Genomic DNA, 14,424 nt, shown 5'->3' with positions numbered 1-14,424 from the left:
AAGAAGTCAAATAGTTGTGATGTTTTTATGCTCAATTATATACGTTTTTACGCTTAATTATATGTAATGTAATTTGCCCCAAGGATGAAAATCCCGTTTAAAGTATTTTACCGTCTAACAAATATATCGCAAGATATCAGGGATCTTCTCTCGTAACAGCCAATGCCGAACGCTGGTCCGTTCGTTCAGGTAATTAATGATCGCTAATTACTGGACATCTGGTGCTGGAAGGGATCCTTATTTACGACAGGAAGGTGGACGTCCATCTAGAGAAAGAAACGAAAAAGGAAATCATACGAAATCGCTAACGAGCCCTATTGTAGGGCACGTGCCGCTGTCCGCCTACGTATCTTGAAATGTGACGGATTCTTTTTTTTCTTCTCTCGATCTCGCCAATTTAACGGAAGGAGAAAACTCGATTGAAACCTCCGTCCGTATTTTGTCCATTTGTTCGTCATCTTGCCTCTTTCCGAGGATAGGTTTAGACAACTCGCTCAATCTTCGTCTTTCATATTGAACCTTGAAGCATAACTGCAATATCGCTTCTAAGATTTGAGACTTAAAACTTTATAAATCTCAGCATTATATAATATTATTTTATTAGAATTGCTGTGATATACACAAAAAGTTAATCTTTCCATATGTGAACATTTTTTTAACATTGGATTATTTTTTATTCTTTATTATAATCTCCTAAAAGGAAAAGATCTTCGTTCACTCGCTTTTTGCTCAAATATCTAGTTAATTCTTTTCATCCTCAAGATCTTTTTCTACGATGGACCCTCGTATGTTCATCAATTTTTTGGCGGGCAAGAACCTGTGAACACTTGGCGAATAGCCAAGTGTTTTAGCTTCGAGAGGTATAGCAGATAAAATATGTTTGGACGATCAGTATGGTAATAAATCCGCCGAGAGCAATTCGATGTGCGTTAATTGACTATTTCAATAATTGACTAATTCAATTGACTATCAAATCGATTAATATGCACTCATACATCAGCATCTTTTAAGAACGTCATCATGTTCCCACGTTATTCTGGTATCTTACTTGTATCGTTTCACGATCATATTCTCCTTCCGTATTTTGCTTTCGACGAGTCTTATATCGCCTTCGAGGCGTCGAAATCGCCATAAGCAATGTTGTCCACTTCTGATGCTATCCAACAAGCGTTCGGCATGAGTGATATTTTTTCTTTTCTCACATTTAATATACCTAGAGCGCGCAGGTAGCTATTTTAAAGAAAAAGAAAATATTGATATTTTTCTAGAGTTTGTAGTACTATCAGTATCTACGAAGAATGTCATTATAAAGTAATATTTGATTGTCAAATTGGAAAAAATAATGCAATTATTTTGAATCTATTTAATTTACTTATAAAAAATTTAATTTTTTATTCACAAACTGAAAGTTTTTTTTACAAATTAATTGTATTAAGAATAGTATTCTACAATCCTGTTCTCCATAATTATATCAATTTTAAAATAATAATTTGAGTTTAGATGCGATAGATAGATACTGTTATAATATATTATTGACTTTATTATGAGTTGAGTTGCTTAATTATATATAAATATAAGTCTATAACATGATTGTTGTTCTAAACGTTTGTAAATTAACGGTATATATTTCAATATATTGTATGCGGTGAACAAAGCATGATATCATCGACAGCTGCTGGTTGTCATATGCGTAACGCTATATTAATTTGCGTTCGTCCGGTCGCTTCGGCAGTGAAAGAAAGAAACACGACCGAGGAACAACTGGACAAAAGACAGACGTGATGCGAGTAATTAGAGCAAAATTACTGAGCAGCGTCTATGCGAAGTGAGGCATTCTCACGGCATCAAAAAGATATTTTGCAATAGACGCACAAATACCATTTCATGCGACTTGGACGATCCCTCGAGAGAGAGAAAGCGACCGTTATGCCGAAGACGGCGTGTGGTGACAAAATCGAAAATAATGAAGACACTGTCGGAGGAAAGCGCACGTGAATCGTCGCATCCGGAAGAGGTTCCGAAGGGAGGGGACGATGACTTCCATAGAGAAACGGAAAGTGGGCAACAAGTGCGTGTGCCGGTCACGCGCGTGCAGAACCGGAAAATCGACATTTATGCACGAGATGACCGGAAGAATGCGGTATGACCATCATGCATCGCGGTATAGCGATTCATTCTGCTTAATCATACCCAATCGGCACAGCTGATACGGCTTGAAAAAGTCGAAACAATGTAAAATCATCTGTCTCTTTTTTTGTTTTAATTTTAAATGGACAACACGCGTCACAGGATATCGATTAAATTAGCGAGCGATTGCAACTATTTTTTTTATTATTTGGTACTTTGTTATACAAGCAGTTTTAACAGTATTTATTTATGTCTCGATCAGTAACATGAAATAAATTTTTGAGATTTATATCACTGAGGAGCATAAAAAACCATTTTAAACTATTTATAAAAAGCATTTTTAATTTCCTTTTTTTTTTTAAATCAATTTCCATGCATAACACAAGGTAGCTGCTTATGGAACTGTCCTTTTAATATTCGATCCTTTGTAAAAAGAATTATTAGCAACATATCGTATTTATTTATTTATTTCTCTTTTTTACGAACACTGTTCTTTATTTACAATAGTGTACAAGAGTATATTTTATTTAGTACAATTAATATTACAAATATTTGCATCATGTAATGAATTTATCGACTTATGAAATATATATTTCCTTGTTTAGTATACATAATACTTCTTATTTATAAAAGTCTTTGGCCGATTAGATGATAATTTTCCTGAATGCAATTTACTCATTATTGTTCTTTACAAAGTTGTTTCTGCTTTAGATCTTTGGTGTTTTTACTTAAAATGGTCAAAGTTGATAATTGTAATCTTGACTAGATACGACATAATTACAAATTCACAATGAGAATTCAGATGTTTTAAGATTCAAAGAATAAATTGATCTTAAATCCAAATCCAAATTTCCGCCTAACTAAGGGAAAAGAAAGTAATTTCTAATTACGTGTGTGTACAAATATATATATATATATGTCTATATAACGGCGATGATTAATATAATAATAATACAATGATAATAATTTAATTTTCTTTGATGGAAATAGTTAAAAAGTTAAATTACAGCTTTGTTAAAAGAGAGTTGATGATGTATAATATAATCTATTAGCCTTATAAATAAACATAAAATATATCTAAAAAAACTGCCACACGTACATACACATGCAAATATACATACAATGAGCTTTCTTTGCTACTATCGCGCTTAGTCTTTGGATTTTTAGCTGTTTCATTTTTTATCTTATATTAAAATACGTAAAAAGTACATAAAACACGCATGTTCGCTATTGCATTTGTGATACAAGTAAAAAATCTAGTTAATACTATTTTTGATGCTTAATTTACTGAAGATATATTAGAAATTTTAAAGTATAAACTTCAAAAAGTATTTGAAAAAATTGTCAGCGCATTACATATATGTATATTAAAGTTGTAATTAAATAATTTATTGCCATATAAAATTATTCTTTGCATAATAATAATAATAAAAATAATTATTAGCAAAAATCTTATGACATGATTAGGCTTTATTGGACATATTTGTTTATTGGACATACTTATTTGGATTAAATTGTGAGTACTACACTGAGAGAAAAACGTCGAAGTATTGTGAAGCAAATGTTACTTACGAAATTTGATTGTGATGACGAAATATACATTTCTGTGAAATATATCTTATTTCTGTGAAATATATCTCATTAATTGCAAAAAAATAAAATAGATGGCTTATTTGCTAGGAATAAAATTTTATTTCGCCCGTATTTTAATAAATATTTATTTCAGTGAAATAAATGTATTTCTCACAAATATATTTTTAGACATCTTTTTCTCAGTGTAAGAATGCCTTCGGTACCAGTTAAGTATTATGTATTAAGAATGCTTTCGGTATCAGTCTTATCATTTTTTACAATTACTATAAATATCTTGTTACGCTTTAGAAATATATTGAAATATTGTCTGTGCGTTTTGTAATTAAACATCTCAGAATCATACGATAAAGGCTAACAATTATTCGTCCCTTTTACATTTAATGTTAATAATAATTATCGCAGTTCAAACACATTATTTTGCTTTAATGACTGATTTAAGTATTTTAAATTTAAGAGTAGAGTACAACAATGATCCAATCCACTTATTAGAGCTTGAGAAAATTAATTTTGAAGTCAAAATTATTTAAATATTAAAATTAGTCAAAGAATTCAAAATATATTCGATTTAATTTTTGTAAAACGAAAATTTATAATTAGAGTACTGCAGGATTTACTGAAAATCAGATCAAATAAATGCATTTTTAGGGAAATGGTGCCAGAACATTGAAAGGGTACACATGATACTTGCGTTTTCGGAATCCGTATCTATCTCTTGCTGTCGTGTCTCTGTAGAAGATCGCATAAGGCCGCTATATAGCTCTGTGCCATCTGCAGGGTCTCGAACTTGCTGAGTTTGTGATCGGTCCCGAGGCTTGGCACTACCTCGCGTAACTTGTCGAAGGCGTCGTTCAGGCCATTCATGCGACGTCGTTCGCGTGCGTTTGCAGCGAGACGTCGACGTTTTAGCACTGTCGGCGATGGTGGCACATCGCGGGATCTCCGTCTGCCCTTTCGCGGACTCATTGGTGGCGTCGTCGGCATCCTCTGGAAAAAAAATTGCAGCTTGATTGAAAAATCGCGCACTCGATGCACGCTTTCAATTATTATTATCAATTATATTGATAATTAGGATAAATAAATATTATCGGGATTTAATTATTACCTCTATTCACTCAGAATATCTAGTAGCCGTTCCGTTAAATTGCAATTTGAATCAACTTTTAACGAGAATTTGTAAGGAAAATAACATAGATTACTCGCGATAGTTACCTGTGTCGATATAATGGGCTCCCAACAATTGGCGCGAGGTTCGACGATCGTGAGGATCGGCTTGCTGTTCTCCAGGGGTTGATATCTCGGTTCTTGAGGAGGCGTCTCATAACAATATGACGACGACTGATAGTCCATTGAACTTTCCTCGTATAATGTCGATCGCGGCGACGTAGTCTGATCCATCGAGTGTGGCGGCTCGTATCTGTAAATTCGCGAGAATGACGAACCTTGAAATAATCTTTTCGGTGAAATCCTTAGCGCGTGCATTTACCTTTGCGGAGTGACAGGAGTTAAAACGCCGTAAGGTCCTCGATCGTATCCTTCTGGAGTTTTCGTGTATTCCGATACCATGTCCTTAGCGTAATCCAATGTCTCGATGTCTCTTCGCGGCGTGAGCTCGCTCTCGTGTGTGCAATTGTCTCGATACACAATTCTTGTAGACTCATAGTTTGGAGAATTATACGGCGACGGGTACAGGGGGTCATAGCTCCTCACTGAATTCGGATAAGCGGGTGTTAACATGTCAGATTGTGTGTTCTGGTAGTTGCAGTGATGGTTCGATAGCAGAGCCATGATTGGAAAAATTACTTGGTCGACTTGGCACAACGAGAATATATCTCTATGCGTAGCATATACAGTGCCTCATCAGAGTTGTGTCTCATAAGGTGAAGTGTAGCGAGAGTAATTTTCTTTTTACGAGTCAGAGATTTTTGTGTAAGTAAAATTTTCACGACATTGCTACGATCTTCATCAAATCCTCTTGACGTCACGTTGAAGAAAGGGTTGAAGCACAAAATTCGTCAGGATTGATTCACATTTCATTGAGTTTGTCAACACAGCCAAGTGACGGCTTTTAGGCGATTTAAACGTAACCTTACAACGCTAATACTTAATACACATCGTATTAATTAAACGATTTCATTACATCTAACGAAATATATCCGATATAATATTGAGAGCTGGACTTCTTGTGCGTGAAGAATACTGCATGTACTATTCGACACATCACCTACGCGAAATCGTTCCGATTGAATCTTTGCGCTAACTGTATCTTCGCTGATAGTGTCTCAGTTCACTGCGTTCCTTGTGTCGAACATCTTCTACACGTGGGCCGTGAGAAAGGAACATCGAAGCCGAACTGTCAGGCGTTCGATCAGGTCAACGGGAGGACGCTAAGGTGGACACCACAGCCCCGATCCTCGCGGTGTAAAGGCTCGAGTTTGAGTGCGCTTGGCGCGTGCCAGAGTTCCCGTCAGCAGATCAACATATGGTTCCCACCTTGTTTTCTACCTATCCCTATGGGCGATATGTACACCTGGCAGCGGCTCATTCGGGTTCCTTCTGTATCTACCCCTCTTCTCTTCAGGTTCTTCGACATCCGCTCCGCAGGCACGCCCGCGCCGCGAGTCCGTCCTACCTCCGCGACCTGCCGAGAAGCGATCGGCGGCCTGAAAGAAAGATGCTTGCGGGTGTTCTTTGGAAAGAGTTCATTGTTCTGTTATTATAAACGAACGTGCGACAAAACGGTAAAGAAGAAATTAAAAAATTGGAAATTTAATTTCTATATATTCTTGAAAAATGAAGAATGAAATAAAAAATTGTGATAAATTAACTCCTTCGGATCCTGCTTACATTGTAATATAGGTTTATCAAATTTGAAGACATTATTCGTTGAAATTATTTAATTCTATCAACATCATCTAAGATCTCTGATGGAAATATGCCTCGGTAGTCTAAAGGCTTAAGACGCTCGCACGGAATGTAAGAGATCCGAATTCGACTCCCGGCCGAGGTAATATTTTTCGCAATAAATAAATTTATTTTTATCATATTAAGATCTCTCTAATAGATTATTGACGATCAAAAATTTAATTGTGATATTATTTCAGTAGTTCAGCTGCGTTTTAAGTTCAAAAAAATTTTGGCGCATAGTTCAAATGACTGCAATATGGTATATATCTATATGTACATATATAATATATATTAATTCACTTTAAATCAGTTAAGCATTAAAAAAATTCCAGCTTAGACCGTTATGACAAAGATTTCTTATTTCCTATTTGATGAGTTTCTGATAGAAATAGTTTAATAGAAATTCTAATAGAAATTTGTCTGTGCTCGATTTGCTGAATACTATTACGAATTCGTTAGGAGAGACACGGTAGTGTCTCGACGCTAAGACAAGCTTAAAAACTTACGCGGATAATGAGTCCATTACAATATCACTGATATTTCCAAATTTTGCGGCGCTGATCGGACGATGAACTGATCACGATGGCAGTACGGAAATTAATTTTCAATTTCCGATTTCCCGTCTTTCTTCCTGCTTGGCGTTTGGATCGTCACGACGATCGACAGCGGAACAACAGATGCTTTCACAATAGAAGCCACTACACGTGTAATAACTGTATATGCCATGTTACCGTCGCATTTTTCTATAGGTAGCATCAAAAGAACAACGAAGACATAACACGAAAGGGAGAGGAAACCGAGCATTTATGATCCTCGCGGTTTTCCGTCGTCTATAATCTAAAAATGAAATAAAGGCATAAGTTTAAAATTAGCAGTTTAAAATTCGATTGTGGGATGAAATTTTCTTTTTAAATGTCTTATTTAAATTACTCGATGTTGCATAAATTTACTTTGGTAAATATGTTAGGATTTTTTATTACTTTCAAAAATGCATTGAAGTAGGTAATTGTACAAGATAATAATTCTGTACTCTTTCGCACAATTAGTTTTGCAAAAATTAGATATGGGAAAATTAGATAGAAAATAGCGATTAATTTTTTCAAAAATAGCGATTAATATAGATTAATTGTGCCACTACTTTTTCTACTAAACTTTACATTATTATATCAAGTAGATTCAAGTAGACAAGTTGAACACTTTTTTCAATTAGCCTTTTAGTTTCGAAGTTAAAAAACATTCTAGAAAAAGTAAATGTTTAGAATGTTTAGATAATAAAATTTCACACAAAAAATTTGATGCTTTTGCGAGAAATTATCGTACCAATTTTTTTCAAAAAGCACTTTAAAGTTTAGAAAGCCAATTTTAAAATAATCTTCTATTAAATTTCCAATAATGTTTCATCAAATCACAGCATTTCAAAGTAAAATAAAAATATTGCAAAAAATATCAGTTTTCACTTCAATTTAACGTAATTTAGGAACAAAATGTCATAGGAAAAAAATCAAAAAGATCGCAGATTTAAAGTCTTTTCTTACACTTTAAAATGCATGATCAAAAACTTCTCTTCGTTCTTTTTTCACCGAGATAATTAAATTTTTGTGAAATGCGATAAAAATATTAATGTCAAAATATTTATGGACGCTACTGTATAAAAACAAACATAAACGTGAGCGTTGTATTTGACAGAAAATACAGACTATATTTATAAATCATATTGTTTATAACTCTATACAATTTTTTAATTAAATATATTCCATTCGAAATTCAAGTTTAATAATGATTGCGTCTATAAATAATATGAATCTTAATCTTTTACGATTTTTTATAGCGTATCATTGAAATGATTCGAACAATATTCTATAATATTGATCGACATCGATTTGTGACTGATTCGTGGACACTCTATTGAGAAATCGTATACATCGACGAGGAATGATACAAATACAGAAGGAGAAGGGAGGGAAGGTAGTAGAAGGTAGTAGAATACAACGGTCGCGTGCTATTACTACGGACCCCTTCACCTTAAGATAATTAGCGATATCCATCTCCTACGGGGTTCTACCCCTCGTACGAACGGAACGGAGCCAGACCTCAGACTTGGCGCGCGTGGCATTCGTCTACGAGCGTATAACGAGAGGTGCCGCAAGGTGTCGACCAGCCGAGGGCGGGAGATTTCAGGATAAAGACGCGCGTGGCGCCGGAAGGAAGTCCTCGAGAGACTGCATTCGGTGCCATACCGTAACGTTGAAACGCGTTAACGTTATTAATAGTGCCGGAACTTTAAAAGACGAACTGCGACGCGGTACCGATGAAGCTTTACAATTATTGTCAAGATAATAAAATATTTTTTCTTTTATATTCGTACGAAATAAACAATAATATAGTAACGTCAAATATTTATAATAAAATTATTAAGATTTTATATGATAGAAACGTGTAAAATAGTGACTGAAATATTAATTCAAAATTTATAAAAATAATTTAATTGTGATAAAAAAATTTGTGAAAATTGGGTATTCTGTTAATAATCTGAAAGTGGCGTGCAGTTATCTTTCGATTTTTTCATTGTAAATGAAATAAAAGTGGAATGGCGTTGGATGAAGGTTAATTCTATCTTTCTCATGAAGCGATGCCGTTGAATAAAAGACTTTTTAATAACCTTGTACTAAAGAATCGTGATACAGTTTGGAGGGAAAGTGTAAGGTGTTGGTGACCGAAAGCGGGAGATCTTGTGATAAAGGAGTCGACGAAAAAGAAACCCGAAAGGCACTCATGAGGAACAACACCTTGCGCAATCGGGTGAGCAAAGTAGTTTAATCTGCCGAGTGGACATTTAAACACGTTCGATGTAAACAACTGCGTCTTGTTAATATTAATTCTGATATAACTCTTTTGCTGTGAAAAATTTTGAAACAAAATAGACAGTAGACGTTTAACAATGACCGATGTTATGGTCAATTACAGCGACTTCTTACCAGCGCGTATTCTTTACAGAAATAATTGAAACGCTGAATTGTTTTACAATGAAGCAAATATTTTATAATTGATTTTTATTTTTTATTCAAATATTAAATATAAAACTTGGAACATACGCAATATTTGGACCGGTATTCATAGTCGATTTTTATATTTAAGACCTTCTTAAAATGTCATAAACCAATCATAGAGCAAATTAACATTTTAAGACATTACTTAAGATGGTTTGGAAATAAAAACAGACTACTGGCTTTAATTGCTAAGTAGTTGTTGATAAAATAAGTGCCGACTGTCTAGACATCAACAGCATATATGATGATTGAACTTAAAGCTGCACCTATAGACGCCAACAGCAATGAAAATGTTTAACTATTTAACTATAAAGATATGTCAGGTTGATTTATTATACGTTATAAAGATATGTCAACAAATATTCTACATATGTTTTCTGACTTTGGATTTTGACTGCGGTCATGATTGAACGTACCCTCGTCATATAATGATTAACTTTTCGTCAGCTTATTCCACATCCAATTAGAAACTCCGTTCGAGGGGTGGAATGTGTGACGAGTGTATGATAGATCGACTATTGTTGTTTGCAGTTTCGACACTTTGCCGCTCTCAGAAACGAATCCGAAACGTATCCGAGAGCCATATGGCATCACAAGCGTGTGGCGAAATCCTTGACGCATCTTTTAATTTCTTGTTCTAACGCTCGAAATTGTATTGTGTATTGTACATATATTTGAAGGTATATTTTTCAGGGAAATTAGCAAAATAGTTTAATTAAAATATGCACACATACCTATATGTGACGTATTGACATCGAAAGAACGTATGCAAAACTTACGTAGCATACTGATGTAACAATCATTAAAATACATAACTTATCCAATTTAAAGGCTTATAAAAATATCTCTGCAAATATGTTCAACAAACGATTATATACATTCGAGTTGAAAAGAATTATACGTTCATGATGTGCCATTTGAAATTGCACTGTTTTTTTTTCCGAAATTATTTGCAATGGAAGTTGCAAGATCTTCTGATAAAAATGTGTACCGTAAATGTTAGAATTTAATAATATGTCTTTTTATTTTTGTCATACTCAAGCATTCTGTTATCAATTCGTGACAAAATAAACAGAAAATCATGGTAAGATAGATAGTCTGTGTGCATTGCAACATGAAGAAGGTAGAGAAGCGTTCTGAAAATTCAAACCTTCAAATGAAATGACAGATAATACAAAGAAAATTGCGTTCTGCAATTACGATGTCGCTTTACAACGAACATCAAACCGCAAAATTAGGTGTATACCTTTCAGCAATCATTCGACTATAGCTAATAGGAACAATTGCTTCAAGAGTCGTGTTACACAAAGAATTGTTAATATTGTGAGATACTGTGTACGACTGGGCGATGTGATAAGGATCGAAGAGATCCGTTAATGCCTTTGATACTCTACTAACATAAGTAAAATGGATTTCTTTGACGGACACAACTACAGAGTCAACAAAATTCTACTATTAACAGTCGGCCAATGGCCTTACCAATCGTCTAGGACGAGCCACGCAATAGTCATCGTCATAGTAACTATAGTTTGCACGCAAATTTTCACCAAGGTATGGCGATGACTAATACTTCATCGCATCAACGTTTATTTCAAGGAAATAAATTTACAAATTCACATGTATATTCGTAACATTATGTTAAAGGCTATTGCACAAGAAGCTTTTGTGCCATTTTGCGATCCGCTGTTGCACAATCTAACTAAAACAATTTACGGATATGATACGAATTGAGCCATATATTTTTTTACCGTAAACACGTGTCGATATAAAGCATTTATTAAAGTATTGTGTTTTGTTTTTTTTATTTTTATTTTTACTTATAACAACTGTGCTTAATAATAGTTGTTATATGTGTTTGTCAATAAGGCTGACATTCTTACGTGACAGCATTATGCCGTCTGCGGACAACAAAAGATTAAATAACGAATTGTATCATGGATTCAAGTTTTAACTAATAATAATAATTAACTCATTCAAGCTATGTGGTATGTTCTCCTACATTCACGATATGGACATCGTAATCGAGTGTCTTGTTCCGCTTATGGTTGATGTATCAGGTATGACGAAAATAATGAATTCCGTACTGTGCGTGGATGAGGTATGTATAGTCATTTTCTCTATGATGTATCTCACAATCAGTATAATGAACTTTACTTGTTCTGACGTGATAAAAACGTTTCTCTGCTCGCAAGTTATTTCAATGTAGGTAATGTCAGTTTACGAAGCATACCGTCAAACATTTAACTCCGATAAAACGTTAAAACTCAAACAATTTGAACATTTACTTAAGAATATTTTGCGTATTTATAGATAAGAACCTTGCTCGATCGAATAAGGGATGATTTTTATTCGTTAAGAAATTCCAATAACATAAAGTTGCTTGAAAAATATGCAGATAGTGGCAAAAAGTCCTCGACCATTTATGTTTGTGAGTAAATTAGTAGTTTAATTAATTTTTAGTTTCTTATACCTTTAGTTGTTCGTGCTTTTGAATAACACCTTTCTTTAGGTGTGATATATATGTTAACAGTAGCATTTTTGTTGATGCCCCTCCTCCAACCGTTAATCTTTCAAATCGCCAACGTCACTCGGCCTATGTTGCACAGAGTTGAATATTACGTCGACATGGATAAATATTATTTTCCAATTCTGATTCACGGATATTTTACCGCTATAATTTGCGTTACGTCCATTGTCGCGACCGACGCTATATTTGTCATATTTATGCGACACGCTTGCGGGCTATTTATCGTAACTGGGTGAGTAACAGCGTCGCACGGAAAGAGATTCAATGAGGGGCTCTTTCCTTTCTTAATTTTATATCGTTATCCTTGAAGCTCGCGAATAGAACAAGCTATACAGGAGGTATATCTGACCGGAGATGTCAATCCCCCAATTATAAAAGATACGGCGTACCGAAATATGATACAGTGTGTTCACGATCACAGAGCAGCTATAAGGTTTGTGTCGTTTGTACTTCGATCGTTGTAATTTAAGTGCAGAAATCTCTGAACATTCTGCTTGTCTTGGAATAAAAATAAATTTGGATAGTCTGATACGAGTACAGAATTTAGTTGTTTAATTTTTCAATATTGCAACGTCATTTACTTTTATTGAAATATACTATATTTGAATCAAGGTTTGTCAATCTCATAGAAATTGTGTACTCCAAACACTTTCTATTCCATGCCGGGCTGAATATGATAGCTATGAGCGTTACAGGCGTTGGGGTATGTGCGTCTTGTATTATTATGTTAATTGCAATAGTAACGAGAATTGTAAATTGATTTAATAATGCACTAATAGATAAACAATTACAAATAACTAGTTTCGTGAATCTTAAGAATGATTTAAAGGAAAAGCCTTTTATTGCACATATAATGTAATTATTAACTGAATTTATTATATATATATTTAATTAAATATTTAACTCTAGGATTGTCATACATCTGTGACATTTTTTAAGTTGTTAGTATTCTTGGGATTTTTTAGTGTTTAAATGTTTGTATTTTGTAATTTGACAAGAAATTTGAATTTTGATTTCATGATATTTAACCATATGTTGTGAAATTCTCCTTAAAAAAATTTATTTTATCGCAATAACAAATAGAAATATTTGGGGATTCGACAAATCCGTTGTATAAACCAAATGTACAAAAGAATACATCTATAGTTCTAGAATTAAAATATTATTTTTATGATTAATTAGCACCGATTAATATAATCTCATTTAGGCTGTGACAAAGTCAAATGATCTATCTGAGCTTTTTAGACTAGTAACGATGACGTGTGCGTTACTATTTCATCTATGCTTTGAATGTATTAATGCTCAGAGATTGATAGATTATAGCGGATATCTTCATACTAATTTGTACGTATTTCACGCGTAAACATTAATTAAAATTAATTAATATTGTTGATAAAAGCGTATAAATATAACAATTAATTTAATAAATTCCAGTAAACTATATGAATATAAATTTAAAAGTACAGCTTAGCAAAATGTGAGCAAGCTCTTATCTGTAATTGCAGAATAAATTTAAACTGGTACAATGCGTCGCCTAGAACAAAAAAACTTGTTCTTTTCATGATGATGAGAACGCAGCCGCCATGCGTATTAACGGCCGGCGGTATGTTCGTTTTATGCATGGAAACATTCGCCACGGTAAGATAATTTGTTCCGAGGGAAGGGAGAGAGTACGTTGACATAATAATGTTTGTGTATTAGGAAAACACATTATATGCCTTAATTGAAACACATCTCTTAGTTTCAAGATTATAATTGTCAATCGTATTAATTTTACATTTAAATATTGTACTTACAATGTTGACCGTTTTTCTTTAAGATTGTGAAGACTGCTGTCTCATATTTCACTTTCTTGCGCAAGGCGCATTGATGGGCGTAGCTTTCCAAGTTTTAAGACAATTATATCAAGAGCAACCATCCACCAGCTAGATCTAGGACTGATTGGCATCGGTTAGAAATTTTGATCTGAAATTAAGAGCAATTTTTAAACAATTACTGAAGTTGTAACAGCAGTTACTAAATGGATCCGAATATATAAATGATATTGGTATTAGATACATATATATATAATTTTTTATAAATTGCTGTTATTTTTAATAAGTATTTTTATATTACTTAATGCATCAAAATGATTATAGTTACACATCGTCTGTTCGAAAGCAAAATATTTTTATATTTCCATCTCTCAAATCGTCTCTAACTTCCGCGTAATTCAAAATGACTCTT

General features: G+C 33.7%; 2 protein-coding genes across 2 annotated transcripts; one reads left to right on the top strand and one right to left on the bottom strand.

Moving 5' to 3' along the window:
• Positions 1 to 4,425: 4,425 nt before the first annotated feature.
• Positions 4,426 to 5,577, bottom strand: LOC108726010 (achaete-scute homolog 1). The gene is made up of 3 exons (XM_018453363.1): positions 5,204 to 5,577; positions 4,930 to 5,134; positions 4,426 to 4,704 (listed from the first exon to the last, which is right to left on the bottom strand). Exons 1-3 carry the CDS (start codon positions 5,503 to 5,505, stop codon positions 4,426 to 4,428), a joined length of 786 nt encoding a protein of 261 aa, XP_018308865.1. The 5' UTR covers positions 5,506 to 5,577.
• Positions 5,578 to 11,679: 6,102 nt separating this feature from the next.
• LOC108725995 (uncharacterized) lies at positions 11,680 to 14,068 on the top strand. The gene is made up of 6 exons (XM_018453342.1): positions 11,680 to 11,769; positions 11,982 to 12,099; positions 12,181 to 12,430; positions 12,509 to 12,631; positions 13,704 to 13,836; positions 14,018 to 14,068. Exons 1-6 carry the CDS (start codon positions 11,680 to 11,682, stop codon positions 14,066 to 14,068), a joined length of 765 nt encoding a protein of 254 aa, XP_018308844.1.
• Positions 14,069 to 14,424: the final 356 nt, after the last annotated feature.

This window comes from Mycetomoellerius zeteki, unplaced genomic scaffold, assembly GCF_001594055.1.
Source record: "Mycetomoellerius zeteki isolate Tzet28-1 unplaced genomic scaffold, Tzet1.0 scaffold379, whole genome shotgun sequence".
Lineage (NCBI taxonomy): Eukaryota > Metazoa > Arthropoda > Insecta > Hymenoptera > Formicidae > Mycetomoellerius > Mycetomoellerius zeteki.
This window is presented reverse-complemented; position numbering and strand designations above follow the sequence as displayed.

What these genes read in the sequence shown, in the direction of transcription:
- LOC108726010 (XM_018453363.1), bottom strand. Translation starts at nt 5,505, where the DNA reads ATGGCTCTGCTATCGAACCATCACTGCAACTACCAGAACACACAATCT. An exon ending in ACTCCTGTCACTCCGCAAAG is followed by an intron (nt 5,135 to 5,203) that starts GTAAATGCACGC and finishes GCGAATTTACAG; the next exon opens with ATACGAGCCGCCACACTCGA. An exon ending in AGCCCATTATATCGACACAG is followed by an intron (nt 4,705 to 4,929) that starts GTAACTATCGCG and finishes TTTTTTTTCCAG; the next exon opens with AGGATGCCGACGACGCCACC.
- LOC108725995 (XM_018453342.1), top strand. Translation starts at nt 11,680, where the DNA reads ATGGACATCGTAATCGAGTGTCTTGTTCCGCTTATGGTTGATGTATCA. An exon ending in GTCCTCGACCATTTATGTTT is followed by an intron (nt 12,100 to 12,180) that starts GTGAGTAAATTA and finishes ACCTTTCTTTAG; the next exon opens with GTGTGATATATATGTTAACA. An exon ending in GGGCTATTTATCGTAACTGG is followed by an intron (nt 12,431 to 12,508) that starts GTGAGTAACAGC and finishes TTATCCTTGAAG; the next exon opens with CTCGCGAATAGAACAAGCTA.